Consider the following 27,350-nt stretch of genomic DNA (forward strand, 5'->3'; position numbering starts at 1 on the left):
AACTATTTTATCAACTGATTAAAGCAGTCCGAGGCTAATAATTAGCTATAGTTTATTTGCTAAGATATATTCTATAATCAATAAGTTCTATTTTGACAAATTCAATAAATCTAATTTTTCATTTACCCTATCCTTCTTCTTTAGTACTTCATAATCTATCTACATTATTATATTTTCATCAAATCTATTAGGAATTAAAACACTGTTAAAAATAACTATTCAAAAACCTTCCTAGAGATGGTAGGGGGAAAACAATGGAGGGGGGTAACAATGTTCAATAAGAAGTGTACTCATTACCTTACTCATGTAACTGTAACCACTGTATAGTATCTTTACAATAAAAAAAAAAAGAAACAAAAGAAAAAAATAAAAAACCTTCCTAGAGAAATGGGCGCTGTGGCTCAAGTGATAGAGCTCTAGCCTTGAGCACAAAGAGACTCAGGGACAGTGCACAGACCCTGAGTTCAAGCCTCAGGACCAGCAAAACAAAACAACCTTCCTATAGTATCCCAGAAAGCATGTAAACGAATGAAACAATACAAAAAGAAAGTGATAAATCTTTAAAGAACAGAAGACAAACTGGGTGGCAGTGGCTCATGCCTGTAATCCTAGCTACTCAGGAGGCTGAGATCTGAGGATCAAGGTTAAAAGCCAAGCCCCGGCAGGAAAGTCCATGAGACTCTTATTTCCCATAAACTACCAGAAAACCAGAAGTGGCACTGTGGTTCAAGTGGTAGAGCACTCACCTTGAGCTGAAGAGTTAAGGGGCTTTGCCCAGGCCCAAAGTTCAAGCCCCACAACTGACAAAAAAATAAAATAAAAAGAACAGCAGATAGAAATATGACAAAAATTTCTTTGCCCGAGGTTAGCGTTCTACCACTTGAACCATCATTCTACAGCCAGCTTTTTTGGCAGTTAACTGGAAATAAGAGTCTTTCAGACTTTCTTGCCCAAGCTGGCTTAGAATTGTGATCTTCAGATCTCAGTCTCCTCAGTAGCTAGGATTACAGGCATGAGCTTCTGGCACCAATCTAGAAATTCACATTTTAAAAATCAATAACAATAAAAAAAAACACCTCAGTAAGAAAAAAGTGTAATATATATGTCTTATACTAATTATTTAAACAAATTCCATCTGTTAAGACTAGTAATAAGGCTGAGAAGGTGGCTCAGTGGTAGAGCACTTGCCTTGCATGCTCGAGGCCCTGGGTTCCACTCCTCAGCACCACATAAGAAAAAAGCTGGAAGTGGCGCTGTGGCTCAAGTGGTAGAGTGCTAGCCTTGAGCTGAAGAGCTGAGACAGCGCCCAGGCCCAGAGTTCAGGCCCCACGACTGGACCCAAAAAAAAGAAAAGAAAGAAAGAAAGAAAAAGACTAGTAATAAAAAAAAAAAATAGAAAAAGCTGACTCATGTTCTAGGTATCTACCTTTTGACTAAAGTGCTTTTTTTTTTTCTTGGTCAGTTGTGGGACATGAACTCGCGCCTGGGCACTGTCCCTGAGCTCTTTTGCTCAAAGCTCCCACTCTACCACTTTGAACCATAGTTCCACTTCTGGTTTTCTGGTGGTTAAGTGAAGATAAAGAGTCTCACAGACTTTCCTACCCAGGCTGGCTTTGAACTATGATCCTCAGATATCAGCCACGTGAGCTGTTAAGATTATAGGCATGAGCTACCAGAGCCCAGCTATAGTTGTTTTTTTTTTTAATGAAAAATAGGGGCTGGGAATGTCGCTTAGTGGTAGAGTACTTGCATAGCATGCATGAAGTCCTAGGTTTTATTCCTCAGTACCTCATAAACACGGTAAGCCGGATGCTCTGTGGCTCAGGTGGTAGAGTGCTAGCCTTGAGCAAAAAAGCAGCTCAGGGACAGTGCTCAGGCCCTGAGTTCGAGGCCCAGAACTAGCCAAAAAAATTGTTTTTAAATAACAGAATGCATTGTTGTGAAAGACATGAATAAAATTATTTTAGGGCAAGTGAATGATTATAAAGATTTAGATATCAAGGGTCTAGATGTAATTATCAGACACAATACTCAAAAATTAGAGATAGTAAACATAATTTTTTTTTTTTTTGCCAGTCCTGAGGCTTGAATTCAGGGACTGGCACTGTTCCTGAACTTCTTTTGCTCAAGGCTAGCACTCTTCCACTTGAACTAGTGCCACTCCTGGCCTTTTCTGATTATATGGTACTGAGGAATTGAATCCAGGGCTTCATGCATGTGAGGCAAACACTCTACCACTAAGCCACGTTCCTAGCTTTATTTTTTAAATTTGTCCATTCATTTCATTGGATTCTTTTTCTCTTAGTGGTACTAATAATTAAATCAAGAGCCTAGAAATCTAGAGCTAAAAGTGCTCTGACCAGTGAGCTACACACCAAGTCTTCACAATACTGTTTGGCTTTTTTCTAATCCAAACACAGATACATAATAATTCAAATAACCATTTACAGGCACCTCCCAATCCCTGGCCTCACAATTCTTTAGTCTACTCTTTCAAAGTCTTTGTTCCTAAAGCTAAGACTAGACAAAAAATAAATCCCAGTATTGAACCAATATTTGACCTTCAGAGAAATCATGGGAAAGAAATAACCAAATATAACCTAAAGTGGTCAGTTTGAATTGGTAATGAAACTCTTTCTGCTTTAATCCTTACAAAAAGATAACCTGAAAGGACCTGACCAGTGAGTTATTTTTCTACTCTTCTGTCACTAAGCCTTGGTCTTACAAGGAAAGTAACTTTGGAATAACTAACCAATTCTTTATACTTTGTTTCTATTTCTTAAAAAAAAAATTCACTTTGCCTAACTTTACCAGCATACCTATCACATAGCAGAATTAGGATACTCTGATTATCTTTAAAAAATTCTGTCATGAAACAGACTAATTGGTTTGCTCATACCACATTTAGTGACTGTCTCTCAAACAAACAAACAGTTAAAACTTAGTCAATATAAAGCGGATGAAATGTGAATCTTTAAATATACCTCTGAGAAACACTTTTTGAGTGTATCTGGGACTTTACCATCCACCACATGAAGCATTCTTTCCATTTCTTCCCGTACAACATAGCTCCCGGATTCACTTGAAAAAAGACTAAAAATGTCTACAAGAAAGAAAAATTAAATAAATTACTCTTAACATGGATCAAATATGCCCTAGTGAAGCAGGGAAACAGAAAGAGTACTAATAACTAAGTAATTTTAAGAGCAAAATAGTTTATAAACATAACTTCATCTTTAAAATAACCCAATGACACAAATTTTAAAAACAATGTGGTTTTTTTTCCAATCAAATTTGTAAAAAAAAAAATTTTTTTTACATGTGATATTACATGTGTTATCAAAGACTAAGAGCAGCAGAATCTCATAAACAATGGTAACTAAAGTATAAATAAATGACAGCACTCTGGAGAATCATTTGGCAAAATCTAGAAAAGATAAAGCTGGATGCCAGAAACTACTTCCAGACAACTCCACTTCCAATCTGGGAAAATCTCTGACTCCTGTACACACAGTACCATATGTTCACTTAAATACTATTTATGAGACAAAAACTGCAGGGGCATGGCTGCAATCCCAGAACTTGGGAAGTTGAGGCAGTAAGAACTCCAGCCTAAGCTACAGACTTTATCTCCAAAAAAAGTTTAAAACTGTCATAGCAATGAAAGATAAGTTGAAAGATACACAAACATATTATAAATTCAGAAGAACATTCAAAAGGAATGGAAGACCTCCAAATTCAAGATGGTAAAAATAAGAGAAGGGCAGAAATGGCACTATGAGGGGATACCAAAAGAGCTTCACATTAGTCACAGTATTTTCTTTTTAAAATATCCAGATCTTGTATTGCAAAGAAAAAAATTAGTAATAGTGGCACAAAGAACATACATGAACCTCCTTTTACATTAGTTATTTGAAATAAATATCTTAGTGTATAATAAAAAAATTGAGGAAATAGTATTGTAGCTCAAGTGGTAGAACATTACCTTTGAGCAAAAAAGCTTAAGGACAGAGCCCAAGTCCTGAGTTCAAGACCCACAGCCAGTAACAACAACAACAATAACAACAGAAAGTTTTAAAATTTCAGACCCAAGAGGCTGGGAATGTGGCTTAGTGGTGGAGTGCTTGCTTACAATTCATGAAGCCCTGGATTTGATTCCTCATTACCACATAAATAGAAAAAGCCAGAAGTGGCACTGTGGCTCAAGTGACAGAGTACTAGCCTTGAGCAAAGAAAAGCTCAGGGATAGTGCCCAGGCCCTGAATTCAAGACCCAGAACCAGGGGGGGGGGGGGGGGGGGGGAGGGGGGAAGGGGGAGGGGAAGGGGGAGACTCAGAGCTGAGACAAAGATGACACAATATTAAGAAATAATGCCCAGATGCCAGTGACTCATAGTAGTTACTTAGGAGGCTGAGATCTGAGGATCAAGGTTCAAAAAGGAAACCCCTCCAATTAACTACCAAAACACAGCTGGAAGTAAAGCTGTGGCTCAAGTGATAACCTTGAGCAAAAAAGTTCAGGGATGGGGCCAGGCCCTGTGTTCAAGCTCCAGGATTGGCGGAATAAAGGAAAGAAGGAAAAGGAAGGAGAAGAGGAAGGAAAAGGAAAGTAAATGAGAGGAGAGGGGAGGGGAGGGGACGAAAGAAAAAACAGAAGAAAAATAATAAGCTGTGTGGAAGTATATAATATATGTGCAATTGAAATCTTGTTATTGTTAAACTGGGTACTAGTGGCTCATGCCTGTGATACTAGTTATTCAGAAGGCTGAGATCTGAAGAGTGTGGTTTGAAGCCATCTGGGGCAGACCAATGTATGAGACTCTTATCTTCAATTAACTAGCAAAAGCCAGGCTGGCTGGTTGTGTGATTCAATTGGTAGAGTGACAACCATGTTAATAAGCAAGCAGAGCAAGCTTGAAGCCCTGAGTTGGAGCCCCAATACCAGAAAACACACACACACACACACACACACACACAGATAAGTGGGGGTGTGTAGCTTGTTGACAGTTTAAATATGTATAGGAGTAGGGATACTTATGTTCACCATCTTAATTATGGTAAATAGTGTAGGTGTCAAAATAAAATTAAGCCCAGGCAAGGTGGCTGGTACATGCCCGAAATTTGAGTACTCCAGAGGCAGAGGGATCAAGGCCAGCCTAGGCTACAAAACAAGACCCTATCTCAGGGAAACCAAAACAAAATAATAATAACAAATGTACATTTTATATAAGTATATTTTATTACATGTCAATTATTCCTCAATAAGACTTTTTAAAAACAAAATTAAGGAAAACTGTCTAGAATTAGGGATGAAGGAGAAAATTCTACATGATTTAGAACAAGCAGTCCAAAGGCATGTCAATCTAGGTTTTTCATAACAAAATATCACAAACGAGATGGCTTATAAACAGCACAAAGTTCTCCCTCATAATTGTAGAGGGTGGGATAATCAAGAACCAGCAAAGTTCAAGTCTGGTGAGGAACAACTTCCTGATTTATAGAATTATCTATCCTTGCAGAGCAGAGGCTGTAAAAAGTCTAAGGTTTTTTCTTTATAAGGACACTTAATCTTATTCAAGAGGCACTTATGATTAGCCCCCAGTGACCTAATCACTTCTCAAAGGCTTAATATCTTAATCATTACCGTGGATTTTGGATTTCAACACTGAATTTGGGGAAGACACAAACATTCAGACTATAGCAGGCAAGTTAGAAAAGGAAGTAGGAAAGAGTATAATTCATCACCCAGTGGCCAACAATAAAATCTAAGAAATTTTGGAGCAAGATATTATGTTTTGTGTAATATAAACAGTTTCCTAGACTTCCCCAGAGAATTCTTCAGTGAAATTTGTTATATTTTTAGTACTTTAAGTAGGAACAGATGTGTCTTTGGAGTACTCAAAGAAAAGAATGAGAGCACAGAAGTTATTATTATTAAATGGAGTTAATTTTTAAAATAAATCCTTACCCTAATAAATGCAGATAAAATTATCTTCCCTCAAATATTTAGGGAATCATTGATAACATTTCTCTGTTTAGTAGGATTTAAAGATAACAGATAAAGCCAGTACTCACACCTGTAACTTCAGCACATGAGAGGCTGAAGGTGAAAAATCTCCAGATTCAGGCTGGACTGGACTACATACTAAAATCCGGTCTCAAAAAGGAGTAGGGAGTTCAGCGCCAGTGGCTCAAGCCAGTAATCCTAGATATACAGGAAGCTGAGATCTGGGGCTGGGAAGGTGGCTCAGTGGTAGAGCGCTTGCCTTGCATGCTCAAGGCCCTGGGTTCAATTCCTCAGCACCACATAAGCAAAAAGAAAAAAGCCGGAAGTGGCTCTGTGGCTCAAGTGGTAGAGCACTAGCCTTGAGCTGAAGAGCTGAGGGACAGTGCCCAGGCACAGAGTTCAGGCCCCACGACTGGACCCAAAAAAAAAAAAAAAAAAGGAAGCTGAGATCTGAAGATGACAGTTTGAAGCCAGCCTGAGCAAGAAAGTCCATGAGACTCATCTCCAATTAACCACCAAAAATCCCAAAGTGGAGCTATGGCTCAAATGACAAATGCCAGTCTTCAGCAAATAAACTCAGGGACAGTGCCCCAACAACAAACTAAAATAAAATAAAATAAATATGGAATGGAATGATGCAATTTAAATGAACACGAAGTCTCAACTTCTTCTGAGTATAGATAATTCACCTAACAAAATTAATTTCTGAAGTTAAAAGTAAAACCATTAAAAATAACCTTGCCTGGCGCTGGTGGCTCCCGCCTATAATCCTAGCTATGCAGGAGGCTGAGAGCTGAGGATCACGGTTCAAAGCCAGCCCGGGCAGGAAAGTCTGTGAGACTCTTACCTCCAATAAACCACTAGAAAACTGGAAGTGGCACTGTGGCTCAAGAGGTAGAGTGCTCGCCTTGAGCTGAAGAACTGAAGAGCACAGGGACAGCGCCCAAGCCCAGAGTTCAAGCCCCACAACTAACCAAACCCCCCCCCCCAAAAAAATAATAACCTTTTGCTCTACGAACATGAAGTGAACTTTGGGGTTTTTTTGTGACATATGGAAAGAATAGACTATATATAGAGTATGTATGCCATTAGACCTTAAAAGAATAAAAACTTTGCTGAAATATAATTTGTATTCCAAAAAATTAATATTTTAAAAGTGTGCAACTTAGCTGAGTACCAGTGGCTCACACCAGTAATCCTACTCAGGAGACTGAGATCTGAGAATCATGGTTCAAAGCTAGTCCAGGCAGGAAAGTCTAAACACCAAAAGGCTAGAAATGGAGCTGTACCACACGTGATAGAGCATACCTAGCCTTGAGCAAAAAGCTTAGGGACAGCACCTAGACCCTGAATTCAAACCTGAGGACCAGCACACACAGATAGACACATAGGTAGGTGCACGCATGCATGCAGACACACACACACACACACACACACACACACACACACACACGCATACTAAGTGTACAACTTAGTGATGTTTAGTGTTCTTAAGAGTATGTAATAACCATTATCAGTTCCTGCACATTTTCATCAATCCAGAAACAAATCTTTATATTTACATTGGCAGTCACTAATGTCATTAATGGAGTTTTTCTGTCCCCAAGTCTCTGGCAGCCACTAATCTGTTATATTATGGCATTAACTGTCTAATCCAAAATTTTCATATAATTTGGATAGACCTACTGTGACTAGTAGCAATTGCCCAGCAAAATGTTTTGAAGGTGGTAGCATGTGGTATCACCATGTGGTACTACCATGTGGCAGTATGAATCAGCACTTTATTCCCTTTTTTGTAGAGCAATAGTCCATTGTATATTTTATTTATTGGACTGGGAAGGTAGCTTAGTGGTAGAGTACCTGTCAAGCATGAAGGAAGCCCTGGGTTCGATTCCTTAGTATCACATAATCAGAAAAGGCCAGAAGAGGTACTGTAGCTCTAGTGGTAGAACACTAGTCTTGAGCAGAGAAAGGCTCAGAGACAGAGCCTAGGACCTAAGTTCAAAACCCACGACTGGCAAAAAAATAAAATAAAATAAAATAAAAATTTTATTTTTCCATGAATCATCCATTAATGGAATGAGGGATATTTCTACTTCTATTCTGCCATTTAAAAAAATTCTCTATGTGGACTGGGAAGGTGGCTCAGTGGTAGAGCGCTTGCCTTGCAATGCATGAGGCCCTGGGTTCGATTCCCTAGCACCACATAAGCAAAAAGAAAAAAGCCGGAAGTGGCGCTGTGGCTCAAGTGGTAGAGGGCTAGCCTTGAGCTGAAGAGCTGAGGGACAGCACCCAGGCCCAGAGTTCAGGCCCCACAACGGACCCAAAAAAAAAAAAAAAAAAAATTCTCTATGTATAACTTTATCTTGGGTATATACTTAAGAGTGAAATCATTTTTAAATATGGTAACTACATATTTAACAGTTTGAGTAAATGCCAAATTGCTGAAGTGTGAAATAGTAGCTGCATTGTTTTACATACCCATCAGCAATATATGAGGGCTGTCATTTACTTTTTACGTTTTATTTTTTTGTCTGTCAGTTGCTGGGTGCTGTGCCTGAGCCTCTTTGTGCTCAAGGCTAGCACTTTACCACTTGAGCCACAGTGCCGCTTCTGGGTTTTGAGTGGTTAATTGAAGATGAGTTTCACGGGGACTTTTTTGCGTGAGCCGGCTTCAAACCACAATCCTCAGATCTCAACCTCCTGAATAGCTAGGATTACAGGTATGAGCCACTGGCACCCAGCAAGGGCTGTCATTTTTGTTTGTTTGTTTGTTTGTTTTTGGGTCCGGTCATGGGGCCTGAACTCTGGGCCTGGGCTCTGTCCCTCAGCTCTTCAGCTCAAGGCTAGCGCTCTACCACTTGAGCCACAGCGCCACTTCTGGCTTTTTTTCTTTTTGCTTATGTGGTGCTAAGGAATCGAACCCAGGGCCTCATGCGTGCAAGACTAGCACTCTACCACTGAGCCACCTTCCCAGCCCCAAGGGCTGTCATTTTTTTTTTTTTTTAAAGCAGCTTAAGGACTCAATCAAGAATGTTTTATTTTTATTTATTTATTTATTTTTGCTTATGTGGTGCTGAGGAATCGAACCCAGGGCCTCTGGCATGCAAGGCAAGCGCTCTACCACTGAGCCACCTTCCCAGCCCCAGGGCTGTCATTTTTATACATGCTTTGTCAACACTTGTTATTAACTTTTAAATTTAGTGGTTATGATATAGCAAGCCATAATAATTTCAGTTTACATTTCTCTATAATGTGTTTCTCAAAACTAAGTTTTCCTAGAGCAAAATAGTAATATGTGGTCTAATATGACTCATATCAATCATTCAACAAATGTTTCTAAAGAGAATCCATGTGGGATCAGCTTATTCAAGCATGTTGATCTTTTTTTTTTTTTTTTTTTTAAGTACTCGCTAGCCACTTGAATGTCTTCTTTTTCTTCTTTTTTTTTCCCCCTTGGTGGTACTGTGGTTTGAACTCAGGGCCTGTACATTCTTGGAAGGCACTCTACTACTTAAGCCATACCTCCAACCCTTTTTTATTTTCGTTGTTTTTTAAGAGGTAGTTTCTACCTATACCACCCACATAAATAGGAATTACAGATCTGCTCCACCATGCCCAGTTTGATTGTTGAGATTGGGTCTTTAGGCTAACTTTTTAACCTAGGCTTCCCTCAAACCTTAATTTTCCCAAATACCTGGGAAGTGGCTTGGATTACAGGCAGATGCCACCATACCCAGCCTTTCTATCAAATATTTTCTTTGGAAAAATACTAATTCAAATATTTTGTCTATCAACAGATTTTTGAAATCAAATTATTTTGCAAACAAATAATACTACTGTCATCTTGAGATAATAAAAATACTTACATTTTGCTTTTTCTTCATCTCTGCCTCTTGTAAGGAGGACTAGTCCAACTATTAAATTATTGAAATGTAGCCCTTTGGGTGTTCCACCAAAAGAACAATAAATCACCTAGAAAAAAATGATGAAACCAACTTTAGAAAACGCTGAGAAATCTGAAGTACATATTACCGTTAACAAATCTAATTTCTATCTCCAGACACAGCTCTGGTAAGTTTTATGAAATAATGTTTAAGTTTCTCCCTCTTATGGCTCTTTTGCAACTTGCTGGTACACTCAGCCATGAATAGAATATTCATCAGTTTTAACATTCATATATTACAGGTTGACACATCTGAGTGGTTTTTTTATTTTTTTTTATTTTTTGCCAGTCCTGGGGCTTGAACTAAGGGCCTGGGCGCTGTCCCTGAGCTTCTTTTGCTCCAGGCTAGCACTCTACCACTTGAGCCACAGCACCACTTCTGTCTTTTTCTGTTTATGTGATACTAAGAAATCAAACCCAGGGCTTCATGCATGCTAAGCAAGCAATCTACCACTAAGCCACCTTCCCAGCCCTGTTTAGTCCTTCTCTTTAGAGTACTTACCAAAGTCCAAAAGTATAAAGGTCTTTACTCAATAGCTATTATAATGTGATAAGAATTCTATGCAATTATGGAAGTGAACCTCAGTAAAAACTTACATATCTTATTTTGGCTGTAAAGAAATTCTCTAATTGAATGTTCAGAGATATAAAGAAGCCATAAGAAATTTCTTTTATACTCTCAGGGTATTAAAATAATTAGAAAAACAATAACTGCACATAATATCACTATACATAAAAACAATATCAGCAATCATTATAATTTCATTTACTCATTCAGCAATTCTTTGTTGAATTCTTTGAGTTGCAAATATCTTCTATGCAGTTTTTGTTTGCTTGTGACAGGGTCTAGCTTTATAGTCAAGACTGGACTCTAATTGGCGATCTTTCTGTCCCTTCTTCTCAAATACCAGAATGACAGGTGTACTTTCCATGGCATTCAACTTATAAATATAGGATGATCAAGAATTCAAAGTCGGGCGCCAGTGGCTCATGCCTGTAATCCTAGTTACTCAGGAGGCTGAGATCTGAGGATCACGGTTCAAAGCCAGCCTGGGCAGGAAAGTCCATGAGACTCTTTTTTTTTTTTTTGGGGGGTCCGGTCGTGGGGCCTGAACTCTGGCCTGGGCGCTGTCCTTCAGCTCTTCAGCTCAAGGCTAGCACTCTACCACTTGAGCCACAGCGCCACTTCCGGCTTTTTTCTTTTTGCTTATGTGGTGCTGAGGAATCGAACCCAGGGCCTCGAGCATGCAAGGCAAGCGCTCTACCACTGAGCCACCTTCCCAGCCCCATGAGACTCTTATCTCCAATAAACCACTAGAAAACTGGAAGTGGCGCTGTGGCTCAAGTGGTAGAGCGCTAGCCTTGAGCTGAAGAGTTGAGGGACAGAGCCCAGGCCCAGAGTTCAAGCCCCACGACCGGACCAAAAAAAAAAAAGAATTCAAGATAAGTCAGTATGTGTGTGGTCAGAGGACCTCTCTGAGATTAGTACCAGTCAGATGTTGAAAAGTCAAAAGCAGGAGCTGGGAAGGTGGCTCAGTGGTAGAATGCTTGCCTTGCATGCATGAGGCCCTGGGTTCGATTCCTCAGCACCACATAAGCAAAAAGAAAAAAGATGGGAGTGGCGCTGTGGCTCAAGTAGTAGAGTGCTAGTCTTGAGCTGAAGAACTGAGGGACAGCGCCCAGGCCCAAAGTTCAGGGCCCATGACTAGAATTCCCCCCCCCCCCAAAAAAAAAGAAAGTTAAGAGCAGACAGATTTTAGAAATTTTATTTAGCAAAGTGCTTCCATTCTATAACTCTCCAAAAAAAAAAAAAAGGAACTGTAAATTGGAATTTGAAGCCTGAGGTTGTTACAAAGAGGGTAACCATAGCAGCAAGACCACAACACAACTCAAATGCAGACCAGATTGACTCGACTTCCCATTCGAAAGATACCTCAGCTCAATCTCTTCTGTGCTATGCAAAACACTTATCCTTCAACAACAAATCTAGATTACAGAAAGCAGGAAGGGGAAAATATCTCAAGATATTGTCAGAGACAAAAGAAAAACATAGCAATAGAGTTTTAAAATGGCTCCATAGCAAACTGAATGGAGTCTAACTAAGACATCCAAAATGTAAAAAAAAAAAATGTAAAAAATATGCAGGGAACAAAGGATGTACAGGACAAAAAAAGGAAAAAAAAACACCCAAGAACTATGGAATATACTAATAATTCAACATACATGTGGGCTGCAGGCATTACTCAAGCCCCTGGTTAGCATGTGTAAGGAGCTAGGTTAAATCCTTAGTGCTTAAAAAGAAAAAGTGACGCTGGGCGCTGGTGGCTCACGCCTGTAATCCTAGCTACTCAGGAGGCTGAGATCTGAGGATTGCGGTTCAAAGCCAGCCCAGGCAGGAGAGACCGTGAGACTCCTATCTCCAATAAAACCACCAGAAAACCGGAAGTGGCCCTGTAGCTCAAGTGGTAGAGCGCTCGCCTTGAGCTGAAGAGCTGAGGGACAGTGCCCAGGCCCAGAGTTCAAGCCCCATAACCGACAAAAAAAAAAAAAAGTGGCATACGTGCAATTGAAATCTTGTAAGAACATGAGAAATAGGGTAGAAGAAAAAGTATTAGGAATTTTTCCAAAACTTTTATGAAAACAAGTTATGAAGAAGCTTAGAGAACGGGAGCTTCCTTGACACCTGGACAAATACAACTAGACAAATCATACTCGAACTACTCAAAAACCAAAGGTGAGATGAAAATCTTTACAGCAGCAAGAAAGAAATAGATTTGCAGCAAATTTCTCACAAAAGCTACATTAAGCCCCAAGTCAATAAAAGGACACACTTAAAGTACTAAACAATAAAAACTTAACTGAGGTCTCTCCATTTGGTAAAAGTAACTTTCGAAAAGAAAAAAAAGTTAACTTTTTAAGGGAACAAAGATATCATTACAGGATGAAAGAAATATAATGAGGGCTGGGAAGGTGGCTCAGTGGTAGAGCACTTGCCTTGCATGCCAGAGGCCCTGGGTTCGATTCCTCAGCACCACATAAGCAAAAAGAAAAAAGCCGGAAGTGGCGCTGTGGCTCAAGTGGTAGAGTGCTAGCCTTGAGCTAAAGAGCTGAGGGACAGCGCCCAGGCCCAGAGTTCAGGCCCCATGACCGGACCCCCAAAAAAAACCCAAACAAACAAGAAATATAATGACACAGAGGTAGAAGTGCCTCCATAAATAAGAGAATTGGAAATGGCATGAAGATAGCAAAGTATACAATTATTCTTTTTTTTTAAGTACTGGGATTTGAACTCAGGGCCTGTACTTGCTAAGCAGGAGTTGTATTAGTTGGCCACACCTCCAGCCCCTTTTGCTTTCATTATTTTTTCAGAAGGTATCACTTTTTGCTTAGGCTAGTAGGCTGCAATCATCCTATTTAGACTTCCCATGCAGCTGGGATGACAAGCACTTGCCACTATAGCCAGCTTTTTATTAGTTAAGATGGGGATATTGCCAGGCATTGGTGGCTCACGCCTGTAATCCTAGCTATTCAGGAGGTTGAGATCTAAGGATCATAATTTGAAGTTGTGATCCTCAGACACGTTTTTTGGGTTTTTTGTTGTTGTTGGTCGTGGGCTTGAACTCTGGGCCTGGGTGCTGTCCCTGCGCTCTTCAGCTCAAGGTGAGTGCTCTACAGCTTGAGCCATAGCACCACTTTCGGTTTTCTAGTAGTTTATTGGAGATAAGAGTCTCACGGAGTTTCCTGCCTGGGCTGGCTTTGAACCATGATCCACAGATCTCAGCCTCCTGAGTAGCTAGGATTACAGGCGTGAGCCACTGGCGCCCGTTGGCCGTGATATTCTTATTTCCAATTATCCACCAGAAAACGAGACGTGGCACTGTGGCTCAAAGTGGCAGAAACTTTTTGTTTGAGCTGGCACCAAACCACAATCTTACTGATATCAGCCTTCTAAGTAGGCAGTATTATAGGAATGAGCCATGGCAACCAGCTTATTTTCTTATATTTAATTGCCCTAAAATGTAACTGGTCACATTGTTACTTTAGAATGACAACAGAAATGTAGCATGTGTTTATAGAATATGTAAAACATATGGTAGCAATAAATACAGTATGGAAGAAAAGAAATGGAGTACAATTTTGTATTCTAGACATTCATGTTTAACATGCCATTAAATGGTACATCAATTCTAGTACAGTACTGGTCGAGCAGCCCTAATTAAAAATTCTGAACATTTTGATGGTTGACATGATACCTCAAAGAGAAAATTCCACACTTGACCCTGTCAGGTAACAGTCAAAACACAGTGCACAAAAAATACTGTATAAAATTGCCTTCAAACTATGCATATAACATCTATATCAGTGAATTTTATACTTAGCTTCTGATCCCATCCACAAGACACTTTTAGTTTGCTTTTTTTTTTTTTTTTTTCAGATAGGGTCTCTATCTTTTATTCAAGCCAACCTCTGATTGCTACTTTCAAAGTAGCTGGGAGCTGGGATTATAGCCATGTGTCACCATGCCCAGCTCTGCTATTTCTTTTGAAATAAATTCAAAAATGTATGGACCTTTATGTATTCTCCTCCTGCCTCCGGTTATTTGGTATTTGTGTCTTTAGAAAACCTAGGTATTGAAACTAGTAGTAAGGCAAAAATATTAAAATATTTTATATTTTATAAAATATTATATTTTATATCAATATAAAAAAGTCCTAGCCGGGCTCCAGTGGCTCACTACTGTAATCCTAGCTACTCCGGAGGCTGAGATCTGAGGATCATCATTCAAAGCCAGCCCAGGCAGCAAAGTCCTGAGACTCTTATCTCCAATTAACCACCAGAAAACCGAAAGTGATGCTGTGGCTCAAGTGGTAGAGAGCTAACCTTGAGCTGAAGAGCTGAGCAACAGTGCCCAGGCTCAGAGTGTAAGCCCCATGACCACCAACAACAACAAAAAAATCCTAAGATTCTTGGGCTGGGAAGATGGCTCAGTGGTAGAGCGCTTGCCTTGCATGCACAAGGCCCTGGGTTTGATTCCTCAGCACCACATAAGCATTAAAAAAAAAAAAGCCAGAAGTGGCGCTTGGCTCAAGTGGTAGAGCGCTAGCCTTGAGCTGAAGAGCTGAGGGACAGCACCCAGGCCCAGAGTTCAGGCCCAAGACAAGACCCAAAAAAAATAAAATCCTAAGATTCTTTTTGTGGTATATTTACTCAAGTACTGATTATTTGCTTTACATTTATTTTTTTATCAAAATATAGTTATAAAAAAAATATAGGAAGGCTATGCACTGATATCTCACACCTGTAATTCCAGTTACTCAGGAGGCTGAGATCTCAAGATTTTAAGATCTTGGTTCAAAGCCAGCCTGGGCTGACAAATCCAAAAGGCTCATCTCTGAGTACAGCAAAAAGTCAGAAGTGGAAATGAGGCTCAAGTGGTAAAGTACCAGCCTTAAGAGGAAAAAGCTAAGCAAGAACAAAAGGACCTAAGTTCAAGTTCCAGTAAGGGCATTAAAAAATAAAAGCCAGGTACCAGTGGCTCATGCCTGTAATCTTAGCCAGGAGGCTGAGATTTGAGGATTGTGGCTCCAAGCCATCCTAGGCAGGGAAGTCTGTGAGACTCTTACCTCAAATTTAACCACCAAAAACCCCAGAATTGGTGTCCTGGCTCAAAGTTGTAGAGTGCAAGCCTTGAGCAAAAGAGCGCAGACAGCACCCAAGGCCCTGAGTTAAAGCCCCACCACTGACTAAAAAAAATAAAAAAAGAAAAGAAAGACTATAGAGACATCTCCTACTTTGCCCAATTTCTTCACAATGTAACATTTTGCTGATGCAAAGGACAACCAGGATATTATCTTTGATAAAATCTCATTAAACTTTCTCTAGGTTCAATTGTGTTGATTTGAGTTTGTATGTGTATATATTCATTAACTTTTGTACAATTCTAGAAACTTAGTAGATTCATGTATCCATCTCCGTAAGTCATTAAAGCTTAATAGTCTGATAACATCCAATTCATAATTTTTCAATTAACATATAAATCTACAGCCTTTTAGAGTTATCTTGCATAAATAGAGATGATTCTCAAAGGTTCTGGGTTCCATTTTAGCATGGCAAAAGAAATAATAAACCAAAACAATACTTCACAGAAACCTAGAGATGATGGCATATGCCTATAGTCCCAATACTAAGGAGTATTGAGGCAGGGGGACTAAGAGCTTAATCTAATTCTTGTCTCTTTTTTTTGGTGGGACTATGGCTTGAATTCAGGGCTTCACACTTCCTAGATAGGTGCTATACCACTTGAGCCATGCCTCTAATCCTTTTCTGCTTTTAGTAGTTTTTTTTTTTTTTGGGTCCGGTTGTGGGTCCTGAAATCTGGGCGTGGGCGCTGTCCCTCAGCTCTTCAGCTCAAGGCTAGCGCTCCACCACTTGAGCCACAGCACCACTTCCGGCTTTTTTCTTTTTGCTTATGTGGTGCTGAGGAATCAAACCCAGGGCCTCAGGCATGCAAGGCAAGCGCTCTACCACTGAGCCACCTGTCCAGCCCATGCTTTCAGTAGTTTTTCAGGGAGAATCTCACATTTTAGACTGGCTTCAGTCTAAAATCTTAACACATCCTGAGTAGCTGGGATTACAGGCAAGAGCCACCATACTTGGCCTTTGTTTTTTTTTTTAATACATCTTTATATATTTTTATCTTTTCATTTCATGTAGGAATGTTCTGTACTGAAACCATGTTTTATAAGTGATTACTTCATTCCCACACTTGCCCCCATATTTACTTAGCTCATAATACAAATGAAAAGAAATGCAATAACTTCTTTGTACAACTGCCTAATAAAAAAGGAAAATAAATGTATATAGTCACATTAGTATGCTTTTAAATTATCTTATAATTGTTATTGTTAATTGCTTAGTATTTTCATTGCCCTTTTTTTTTTTTTTTTTGGGTCGGTCATGGGGCCTGAACTCTAGGCCTGGGCGCTGTCCCTCAGCTGTTCAGCTCAAGGCTAGCGCTCTACCACTTGAGCCATAGCACCACTTCCAGCTTTTTCCTTTTTGCTTACGTGGTGCTAAGGAATCGAACCCAGGGCCTCGTGCATGCAAGGCAAGCGCTCTACCACTGAGCCACCTTCACAGCCCCGTACTTAGTATTTTCATTGCATAATTCTGGAGGTTAGTTAGGGAAAATCTGATTCTTATTAAAAATGCATTCTATACTTTAAAGTCTTTGAATAAAGTAAACTTATCAAGCCTATAATCTTAGCTACTCAGGAGGCTGGGAACTGAGGATCATGGTTCAAAGAACCAGGCAAGAAAATCTATGAGACTCTTATTTCCAATAAACTACTCAAAAAAAAAAAAAACAGGCCAGACGTGGCACTTTGGCTCAAGTGACAGAGCACTAGCCTCGAGCAAAAGAAATTCAGAGACAGGGCCTAGGCCCTGAATTCATGGCCCAGACTGGGGAAAAAACAAAAACAAAAAATAAAAAAACTAATATGAGAGAAGAGATCTGGGAATGTGGCTTAGTGGTAGAGTGCTTGCCTAGCATGCATAAAGCCCTGGGTTCAATTCCTTAGTACCACATAAACAGAAAAAGCCAGAAGTTGCTCTGTGACTCAAGTGGTAGAGTGCTAGCCTTGAGCAAAAGAAGCTCAAAAACAATTTCCAGGCCCTAAGGTCAAGCCCCAGGACTGGCAAAAGAGAAAGAGAGAGAGGTGAGAGAGAGGAGAGAAGAAAGAGAGAAAGAGAAAGAGAGGAGAGTGGGGGGGGAGAGAGAGAGAGAGAGAGAGAGAAGAGAAGAGAGAAGATACAAGATAGAAGTACACACTAGAAGTACAGCACATACAAAAGCCTGAACAAAACTCATTCTACTTATATACTGAAATTTCTGAGACTAACATATTGTGCAAATAACTATGTTGCCTTCTCATGAGCTGCTTAAAGATTTGAAAAACAAACAATAAATAATCAAATAAAAAGACAGATTAAAAAATATCAAAATCATTCATGTATCTGTGAGTCAGGTATCATATCGTTGTTTCTTAATAACTGCAAGGACCTGTAGGTTATTTAAAAGGCTGCTTTTGGGTTAAGATTTGGTTTTTGCTGTATAATCAGTCTGGCTTATCTAGTTCTATGAGGTCATAGGTAGGACAGGATGAATGAGCTTTGTATAGGTCAGACCTCAAGTGACTCACTTTGTTTGCTTGGTCCCACTGACCTTCAAGGGAATAGAAAAATGTTCTAGTGCCTTCTACTTTTGTATTTTAAAACTAAGAAAATGTAGATTTTCCATGGTATTTAGAATCAAAATCATTGACTAAATTCTTCCCTCCTCTGAAAAGTGATTTAACAATTTAATATTACACCTACGTAGCCAATTTTATAGTATTTGCACACCTCTTTCTCACTATACTGTCTTGAAATTTAACCACCAAAAAAGCTGAAAGTACAACTGTGGCTCATGTGGTAGAGAACTAGCCTTGAGCAAAAGAGCTCAGGCCCTAAATGCAAGCCCTAGGACCAGCACAAATATAAATAAATGTGCGTGCGTGCGTGCGTGTGTGTATACTGTTGTTAACAAATCAGCAAGAAAAATAATTGCAAGGAAGATTAAAATTGGTAAGAACAGGAGATTCCCTCTTTTTTTCAGAAGTAAAAAATTTTAACTAAAATGTAAAAATTAACACAAAAACATTAAAAGTACGGTGAAAAAAAAATTACTTTAAAAAGAGAATCCAGGTAGCTAAATAGCTATCTGGAGGAAAAACCTAGGACATCAAGATTACCTCAGCAACCTTTGGAGGTACTCCATCCCCAAGTACTTCCCTGATGAAGCAGGTCTGGCCCATGTAATATGAGAGTCCACAGGTCCTCTTGAAGGCATCTTTAAGTCGCTTCAGCTCTACATCTGTAACTACAATTCAAAAATAGAAGATGGATAAGAAATCAGAAAAGGATGTCTCACAAAATTCAGTTCCTAAAGGAGCAGGGCATGGTAGGAATAAGACATGGTGGTACATGCCTGTAATCCCAGCAATGGAAGCTGGAGTTAGTAGGTCAGCCTAAGATACACAGCTAAATGTAAGTCAGTCTGGGCTACAAATACAGTAACGCTGTCTCTCAAAAAAAAGAAAGAAAAAAAAACAACTCCTACAGTTAAGCAAAACATACCCCAATGGTAGTCATAATCCTAACATTCTCAAATCTACTCTAGAAAATCAGTCTTTTTCAAAAGAAAAAACTTTAAAAGATGCATACAAATTTTAGGCAGGAGAAAGAAAGAAGTAACAAAACATTTCAAAATGCTAAATAGCATTTGATTCAAGCATATATATGTATATATATATATGTATATAAATGTATATCATTTTTAGACACCCAATATCTAAACCAAACAAAAAAAGATCCTTTAATTTAGTCATGTGAGACTTTTTTCACTTTATATCATGTCTACAAAGAGAGAGAAATGAATACCCTTCAATATTTAATAAAACTATCAGAATGGAGAAACAGAAATGGTTTCCTTGACCATGCTGGAGGAAACAGAGAAGACTTCTGTTTGGATCTAGAGAAAGATTACATTAAATTTTAAAGACTAAGCCAAGTAAAAGTGAGGAGAGTGAGCATACCAAGTGGTGATAATACTTTGCTTCAAGTACAATATGGCCATACACTGTAAGTTACGCTAGCAAAATAAAAGGTAGAAGACCAAGTCACAATGACTCTGTTCTATAAGGAAAGAATAAATTAATTATAAATAACTGAGACATAAACTCTAAGCAGATTGGAAACACACCAGATAAAATTAAATCAGTTCACTCTAAAACGATGTAGAAGAGAGAACAAACCTGGAAGCAAAATGTAGACTGCTACTATAAGAAAAGGAGCTAAATCTGGAAGCCAGCCAAAAGGAAAAGTCAGCAGAACTTGATGCTTGACTGAGATAGAGCAGTACAGAACAATATCCATACTTCTATCCTAGAAAATTCAAAGGATGGTGTTATCATCCACACAGAAACATGAGGATGGGGGGAGAGAAAGGGAAAAAGGGAAGGAAGGAAGGAGGAAGGGTAAGAAGGGAAGGAGGGAAGGAGGGAAAAGAGAAGGAAAGGAGTGATAGAAGGAAGAAAATGGAAGAATGAAAGTAAAAATGGAAGGAAGGAAAAGAGAAGAGAAGGAAAGAATGAAAGGAAAAAGAAAAAGGAGAAAGAAAAAGACAACCCTATTAAGGACCTATTCAATATGGGAATTTTAGGGAGATACTTTGGGTTTTTAATTTTTGTATAAAGCTTAGGAGAGGTTTGATGAGAGTTATCATTACAAAGGTGTTAATTAAAACTGAATAAATATAATGAAACCTACTAAAGACCATTTTAAAAGGGGGTAGAGAGAAAGAAAGGATAGTTAAGAAAAGAATAATAGAAGTAACAGTTAAAAAAGAGTAATAGAAAGACTAAAGTATTTATCTTGCCCATGTAATTGTAACCCCTCTGTACAGTATTTTCACAATAAAAAAAGACTAAAGTACATTATATGCATGTATGAAAATGCCACAAAGAAAGCATTTTGTACAATTAATTTATATAGAATTAAAATAAAATTATGAATAAAAAAGAGAAAAGAAAGAAAAAAAGAAACAAGGAAAATTCTTAAGACTAGTCAGTAGGATATAGGAGAGAAATAAAAGCAGAGTAAAATAAAAACATTGATTTACAGTCTCAAGTAACACAGAACACAGAAAGGACCAGAAAGATAAAAGGACTGAAATGCCTAGTGCATATATAAACAATATGTGGGGCAAGGATTTTTAAAACCTAATAGTTAAAAGTATGATTATTAGTGGCTAAATCTTATTAAAACTGCACTTATAATATTAACATCTTCAATATAGTAATTTTATACATACTCTTTTTAGAATGTGAAAATGAAAAACAAGACAAAGTTCATCTCATAAACTGCAATAAAGAAAGATAACTTTAGCTACTAGAATATCTAGTTCTTCAAGATAGCTAACCTGTATTGATGGCTTTAATAACACATTAGGTTGCTTCTGATCTACAGGAGAACAGAAAATCAGTCATTAGAATTTAATATGGCAATCCTCTCCACTGTTGGTTAAACATCATCTGAAAAAAAAAAATTTTAAATAGTACACTAGGGCTTGGAATATAACTTTGTGATAGGCTGGCCTAGTATGCTCAGAGCCCCGGTTTCAATTCTTAGTATGATGATCAATACATTGATGACCAATACAATTATTCATTTTACTCATTTGTAATAGAGGTAAATATACACATACAAAAGTTTTGAGTTTTTTTTGGCAGTCCTGGTGTTTAAACTCAGGACCCCAAGGCTTACTTGTCAGGTGCTCTCCTGTTAAACCATGTTTCCAACCCATTTTTGCACAAATTGAGATCGAATTTTGGGAGAGGTTGTTGTGTTGTGTTGTTTTGCTTTGTTTTGTTTTGTATCTTTAGGTAGTTTCACAAAGGGACATGTCAAGTTATGAGTACAATGTATATTGATCAGTGCCACTCCTTCCATCCTCTTCTCCACTCCCTCATTGCCCTTTTCCATTTTCTCAGGTGTACATTGAGTATTATGACTGCATTCACTCACAATTCCTTTCTCAATTCATCTACTTGCTCTGCCCTTAATTCTCACTTCCCTAACAACACGTTTCAACTCCCTGCTTTTCATTTTGTTAAAATTGTGAGTTAAGCTATACTTTTTTGAATAATTTACACCTCTATGTACATCATTTTTAGTCAGTTTGATTGTATGTATGTGGCCCTGAATGTTTTTATATGATTATATTTTATATTTTATTTCCACATGAGCTTTCTCTTTGAGCTTGACTTATTTAACATAATTTATCCAGGTCCATCCATTTTTCCTGGAAATGACATACACATACACACTCATAATCACATCACATTTTCTTGACCCATTCATCTGTTGTAAAGCAATCTCAGCTGTTTCCATAACCTAGTTATGATGCGTTGTGCAGCAATGAACATGAGTGTCTAAGTGTCTTTGTTATATCTTAACTTGTAATCTTTTGGATAAATGCCCAAGAATGGTATCACTGGATCATAGGGTATTCTATTTTTAGTTTTAGTTTTGTGTGCAGGTCCTGATGTTTGAACTCAGGGACTGGGTGCTGTCCCTAAGCTTCTTTTGCTCAAGACTAGCATTCTAGCACTTGAGCCACAGCTCCACTTCTGGTTTTTTGGTTTTTATTGTAGTTAACTGGAGATAAGTCCCATGGACTATCTTGCCCAGGTTAGGATTACAGGTATGAGCCACTACACCCAGCTATTTTTAGTTTTTTGAGGTATCTTCAAACTACCTTCCATAGTAGTCATACTAATTTATATTTCCACTAACAGTGTAATAGGGTTCCTTACTTACATACACATATTCTGGCCAGCACTTGTTCATATTCTTGATGATGGCCAATCTTACTGGAATAAGAGACTTCTTCAGAGAAATGTTTATTTAGTTCCTTTGACCATTTATTAATTAGATTATTAATCCTTTAGCTCCTTATATATATTTGAATTATTAGGCCTATGTCAAGCATATAGCTGGCAAAGATCTCTCATGCTATAGACTACATTTTTAGCTCCATAACTATATTCTTCAATGTGCAGAAACTTTTTTAGCTTAATTAAATCCTATTTGTCAATTTTATTTGCTGAGGCACTGGAATTCTACTTAAGAAGTTCTGCCAATACCAATTAGTTCTGTTTCCCATACAGTTTCCTGTACCAGTTTCAAAGTTTCAGGTCTTATCTTGAGGTCTCTGACCCATTTTGAGTTGATATTAAAACTAGGCAACAAATAGGCATCATGTCAATCTTCTGCATATGGATGTCCAGTTTCCACTACACCATTTTTTTTGAAGAAGCTATCTTTTTCAAATATATATTTTTGGTTCCCTTGTCAAATATCAGATGATTGTAGATATCAATTTATTTCAGGGTTTTCTAGTGTGTTCCACTGATGTTCAGGTCTGTTTTTGTGCTCTAGCCACTCATCTGAGGATTGCTTTGGCTATTGGGAGCTTTTGTAATTCTATCTGAATTTTTAGATTGTTCTGTCTCTGGGAAGAATGACATTGGAACTGTGATATTAGTGCACTGAATCTGTAGATTGACTTCGCCAGTGCCATTCATAAACATCTTCCCAATGTCTTCAATTTCTTTTTTTCTTTATTCTAATACTAGGGACTAAACTCAAGGACTCACATTTATTAGGCAGGCCCTTTACCATTTGAACCATACCTTCAGCCCTTCAATTTCTTTTTTTTTGGGGGGGGGGGTCCGGTCGTGGGGCCTGAACTCTGGGCCTGGGCGCTGTCCCTCAGCTCTTCAGCTCAAGGCTAGCGCTCTACCACTTGAGCCACAGCACCACTTCCAGCTTTTTTCTTTTTGCTTATGTGGTGCTGAGGAATCGAACCCAGGGCCTCATGCCTGCAAGGCAAGCATTCTACCACTGAGCCACCTTCTCAGCCCCACCCTTCAATTTCTTTATTCAAAGTTTTATGGGTTTTTCTGTTTTTGTTGGTAGTGCTTGAACTCTGGGACTGGCCACCAGTGCCCAGCCAAAGTTTTATAGTTTTAATTGTAGAGGTCCTTCACTTCCTTGGTTAGGTTGATTTGTATTTTCATTGAGGCTATTGAAAACAAAGTTCTTCTCCTGATTCCCTTCTTTCTGTTCCCTTGTTGGTATACAAATGAGTAGGCTGAGCTGGGCACCTGTAGCCCATGCCTATAATCCTCCCTACTCAGGAGGATTATAACTGTGATCTGAGGATCACGGTTCAAAGCCAGACCAGGCAGGAAAAGTCTGTGAGACTCCTATCTCCAATTAACCACCAGAAAAACCAAACCAGAAGTGGTGCTGTGGCTCAAGTGGTAGAGCACTCACCCTGAAGAGCTCAGGGACAGCGCCCAGGCCCAGAGTTTAAGCCCACCCTCACACCCAAAAAAAGTGGGTTGATTTTATATTCTGCCACTCTGCTAAAAGTATTATCAGCTCTAGGAGCTTGTGGATACAATCTCTAGGGTCCTTTAAATATAGGATCATATCATGTGCAGTGCTATTAGTTTGGCTTCTTCCTTCTCTATCTAGACCCTTCTCATACCTTTCTCTTGCCTTTTAGAGAGTTCTCTTTAAGAAGTGACCTTCTTTATCTCTTCTAATTTTGATTTGAAATCTACTTTATCAGATAAGAGTATTGTTAGTCCAGTCTGTTTATGAGGCCTATTTGCTTGGAACACTTTCCCAACCTTTGGAACACTTTCCCAACCTTTCACCTAAAGAAAGTGTTTTGGTCAGTTACCTGTATCACATAAATAGATGGTAGGATCTTATCTTTTGTCATTGTCTTTCAACTGAAGATTTGAGTTTACTGAGTGCTAAAATTACGAAGTATACAGTAGTTCCTGCCATCTTCCCCTCACCTTTGATTTTGTAACTTCCTGGTCCTCCTGTTTACCTACTCTTCTGATAAGGTGTCTTCTCCACTTTTTTCATATTCATATTGATTTCTGTGTACAATGTCTCTGAGTAACTTACAAAGTATGGGTTTAGTGGTAAATAAATTTTGTTTTTAGTTGACCCTCAGTTATGAATGAAAGTTTGACTAGATCGGAGTATTCAGGGTTGCTAACTTCCACTGCTTGAGATACATCATTCCAAGCCTTACTTACTCTTATGGTTTCTGCTGAGACATTTGCTATTTTGATAGGTTTTCAAATGTATATGATCTATCTTCTGTCTTACAGAAGCTAGTGTTCTTTGTGTTGTGTGCTTAAAGTTTTGTTGTTTTTTCGTTTTTTTTGGTGAGTCCTGGGGCTTAAACTCAGGGCTTAGGTGCTATCCTTGAGCTCTTTTGTTCAAGGGTAGTTCTCAACACTTAGAGCCACAGCACCACTTCCAGTTTTCTGGTGATTAATTTTAAGAGTCTCATGGACTATCCTGCCCAAGCTAGAACTGAACTTTGATCCTCAGATCTTAGCCACCTGAGTAGCTAGGATTACAGGTATGAGCCACCAGTGCCTGGCTTGAAGTTTTAACATAATGTTAAGTAAGAGGTTCTTTCTGGTCCCATCTGTTGGATGTCCTTAGAGCCTCTTGTACCTAGATGAGCTTGTCCTTTTTAACATTTGGGAAGTTTGCTGCTATTATTCTGTAAAATGCATTTTCTTTCTTTTTTTTTTTTTTCTTTTTTCTTTTTTTGCCAGTTATGGGGCTTGAACTCTGGGCCTGGGCACTGTATGAAGGCTAGCTAACACTCTACCACTTGAGCCACAGCACCACTTCTGGCTTTTTCTGCTTATGTGGTGCTAAGGAATTGAACCCAGGGCCTCATGCATGCAAGGCAAGCACTCTTATCACTGAGCAACCTTCCCAGCCCCGTATTTTCTATGCCTTTAGCTATCCATTCTTCTTCCTTAATACCCGTACAATATAAATTTAATCTATTAAGTCCTGAAATTCTTGCAAAATCCTTTAATTCTTAGATCTTTTTGCACATTTGCTTCTTCCCTCTTATAACTACTCTGTCTTTAAGCCTTGAAATTCTGTCTTCCATATCATCTCTTCTGGGGTGGTGGCTTTCTATTTTTTTATTTCTTGGACTTCAGTTTGATCATTTTTCAGTATTATTAGTTTGAGATTCTTTTTCATGTCTTACATTAACTTCCTTGCTTCATTAATCTGATTAACAGCATTCTTTGATTTTCTTTTTTAGCCTACCTAGCTCTATTCTCTTTGAACTCATTTAGCCTTCATTTGCATTCACTTGGATTTCATTTAACTTTTTGTGTTTTCATTGAATTCCTTTGCATTTTTGCATATTGTTTTAATACTCTTTTTGGGGGGGATGATACCGGTCCTGGGGTTTGAACTCAGGATCTGGGCACTGTGTCTGAGATTCTTTTGTTCAAAGCTAACACTCTAACACACTTGAGCCACAGTTCCATTTCTGGTTTTATTTGGTGTTTCAGTGGAGATACAAGTCTCACGGACTTTCCGCTCAAGCTGGCTTTGAACCACAATCAGCTTCCTGAGTAGCTAGGATTACAGGCATGAGCCATCTGTACCCAGATCTTTCATTTTTCATTGGTCATTTTTATTAACAGTCTTTTCAGCTCAGCATACATACTTTACTGTCATTCTCTTCCCTTGATGTACGATTGTTTTCTGAGAGTATTATGTTTCTCAGGCTTTCTCACATTCCTTGTATTTCTGTGTTGGGCTTTACTTACTTGAGGAGGACCCTTTGTGATATGGGCTTTTAGATACCTGAAGTCTTCCTGAAGGGTTATTCTCTGTATTCTCACTGGACTAGGTATTAGGTAGGCTGGTGAGCTGAATTACATCATTGGTGTAGGAGTGTATCTCAGCTCTAATAACCCTCCATGGATGCTGACACAGCATCTTCCCTAGTTTTCTCAAGTGTAAGTCTGTTCTTTGGTGTAGAGCAGCACAGCAATTCCTTTGTTTTCTGATTCTTTGGCACCCTTAGGAAATGACTGCCACCTCCATCTCACTCTGAGCCTCTGGGTCTGCAATGGCTTTTTCTAAACCTCTAAACCCAGTCTTACAGTCTTTTGTTTTGTTCTCATTCTCCACTGTGTCAGGTGGATGGATCCCACTAAGAGACTAAATAATGGGGAGGGGGGGAGACAAAGGGAGGAAGAAGAGAGGAGAGAGAGAGAGGAGAGGAGAGAGAAGAGGGAGGGAGAGAGGGAGGGAAAAGGGGAGGGAGAGAGAAAGAGAGAGAGAGAGAGAGAGAGAGAGAAGAGAGACCCTCTACAGTGGGCCATTGTGCCCAGGATCATAAAGATGACAGAATCTAGAATAAAGCTTTCTAAAGAATATTATGCATTGCCACAAATAGGGTCCCACTTTTTGCCTTGGCACATTTCTGGACTATAATCCAATCTATTGTTTCCTTTCATAGCTAGGATGACAGGCTCAGGACACCTTTCCCAACATTTTCTTCCACTGAAACACAACAAGTTATTTTTTCTGCAGCAGTTGGGGAGAGGCACTGGTAACAGGACTTTAATTCAAGGCCTCATGCTCTTGCAAAGCTTTTTCACCCACGGCTCATGATCTACTACTTCTGGCTTTTTGCTAGTTAATTAGAAATAAGTCTCTCATATTTGTCTTTCTAGGCTGGATTTAAGCCTCAATCTTCAGATCTTAGCCTCTTGAGTAGCTAGGATTATAGTCGTGAGCCTTCAGTACCCAGTAAACTTTCATTAACCTAGCCCTAAAATCTTGATCTTCATAATATTAGCCTCCCACCTAGCTGAGATGACAGGTATGGGCCATCATATCCAGCTATTGGTTGAGGAAAAAGTCTCAA

General features: G+C 38.9%; 1 protein-coding gene across 4 annotated transcripts in view; it reads right to left on the minus strand.

Annotated features, from left to right (window-relative positions):
- Positions 1 to 27,350, minus strand: part of Usp32 (ubiquitin specific peptidase 32) — a 163,231-nt gene that overhangs the window by 100,524 nt on the left and 35,357 nt on the right. For all 4 annotated transcript variants that reach the window (XM_042690731.1, XM_042690718.1, XM_042690723.1 and 1 more), the window contains exons 2-4: positions 18,748 to 18,875; positions 9,876 to 9,981; positions 2,985 to 3,103 (exon numbers count right to left, since the gene is read on the minus strand). In XM_042690731.1, the coding sequence (XP_042546665.1) occupies positions 2,985 to 3,103; positions 9,876 to 9,981; positions 18,748 to 18,875 (353 nt within the window). The remainder of the gene's footprint in view (positions 1 to 2,984; positions 3,104 to 9,875; positions 9,982 to 18,747; positions 18,876 to 27,350) is intronic.

This window comes from Dipodomys spectabilis, unplaced genomic scaffold (assembly GCF_019054845.1).
Source record: "Dipodomys spectabilis isolate Male_0828 unplaced genomic scaffold, ASM1905484v1 ptg000004l, whole genome shotgun sequence".
In the NCBI taxonomy this organism is placed as follows: domain Eukaryota; kingdom Metazoa; phylum Chordata; class Mammalia; order Rodentia; family Heteromyidae; genus Dipodomys; species Dipodomys spectabilis.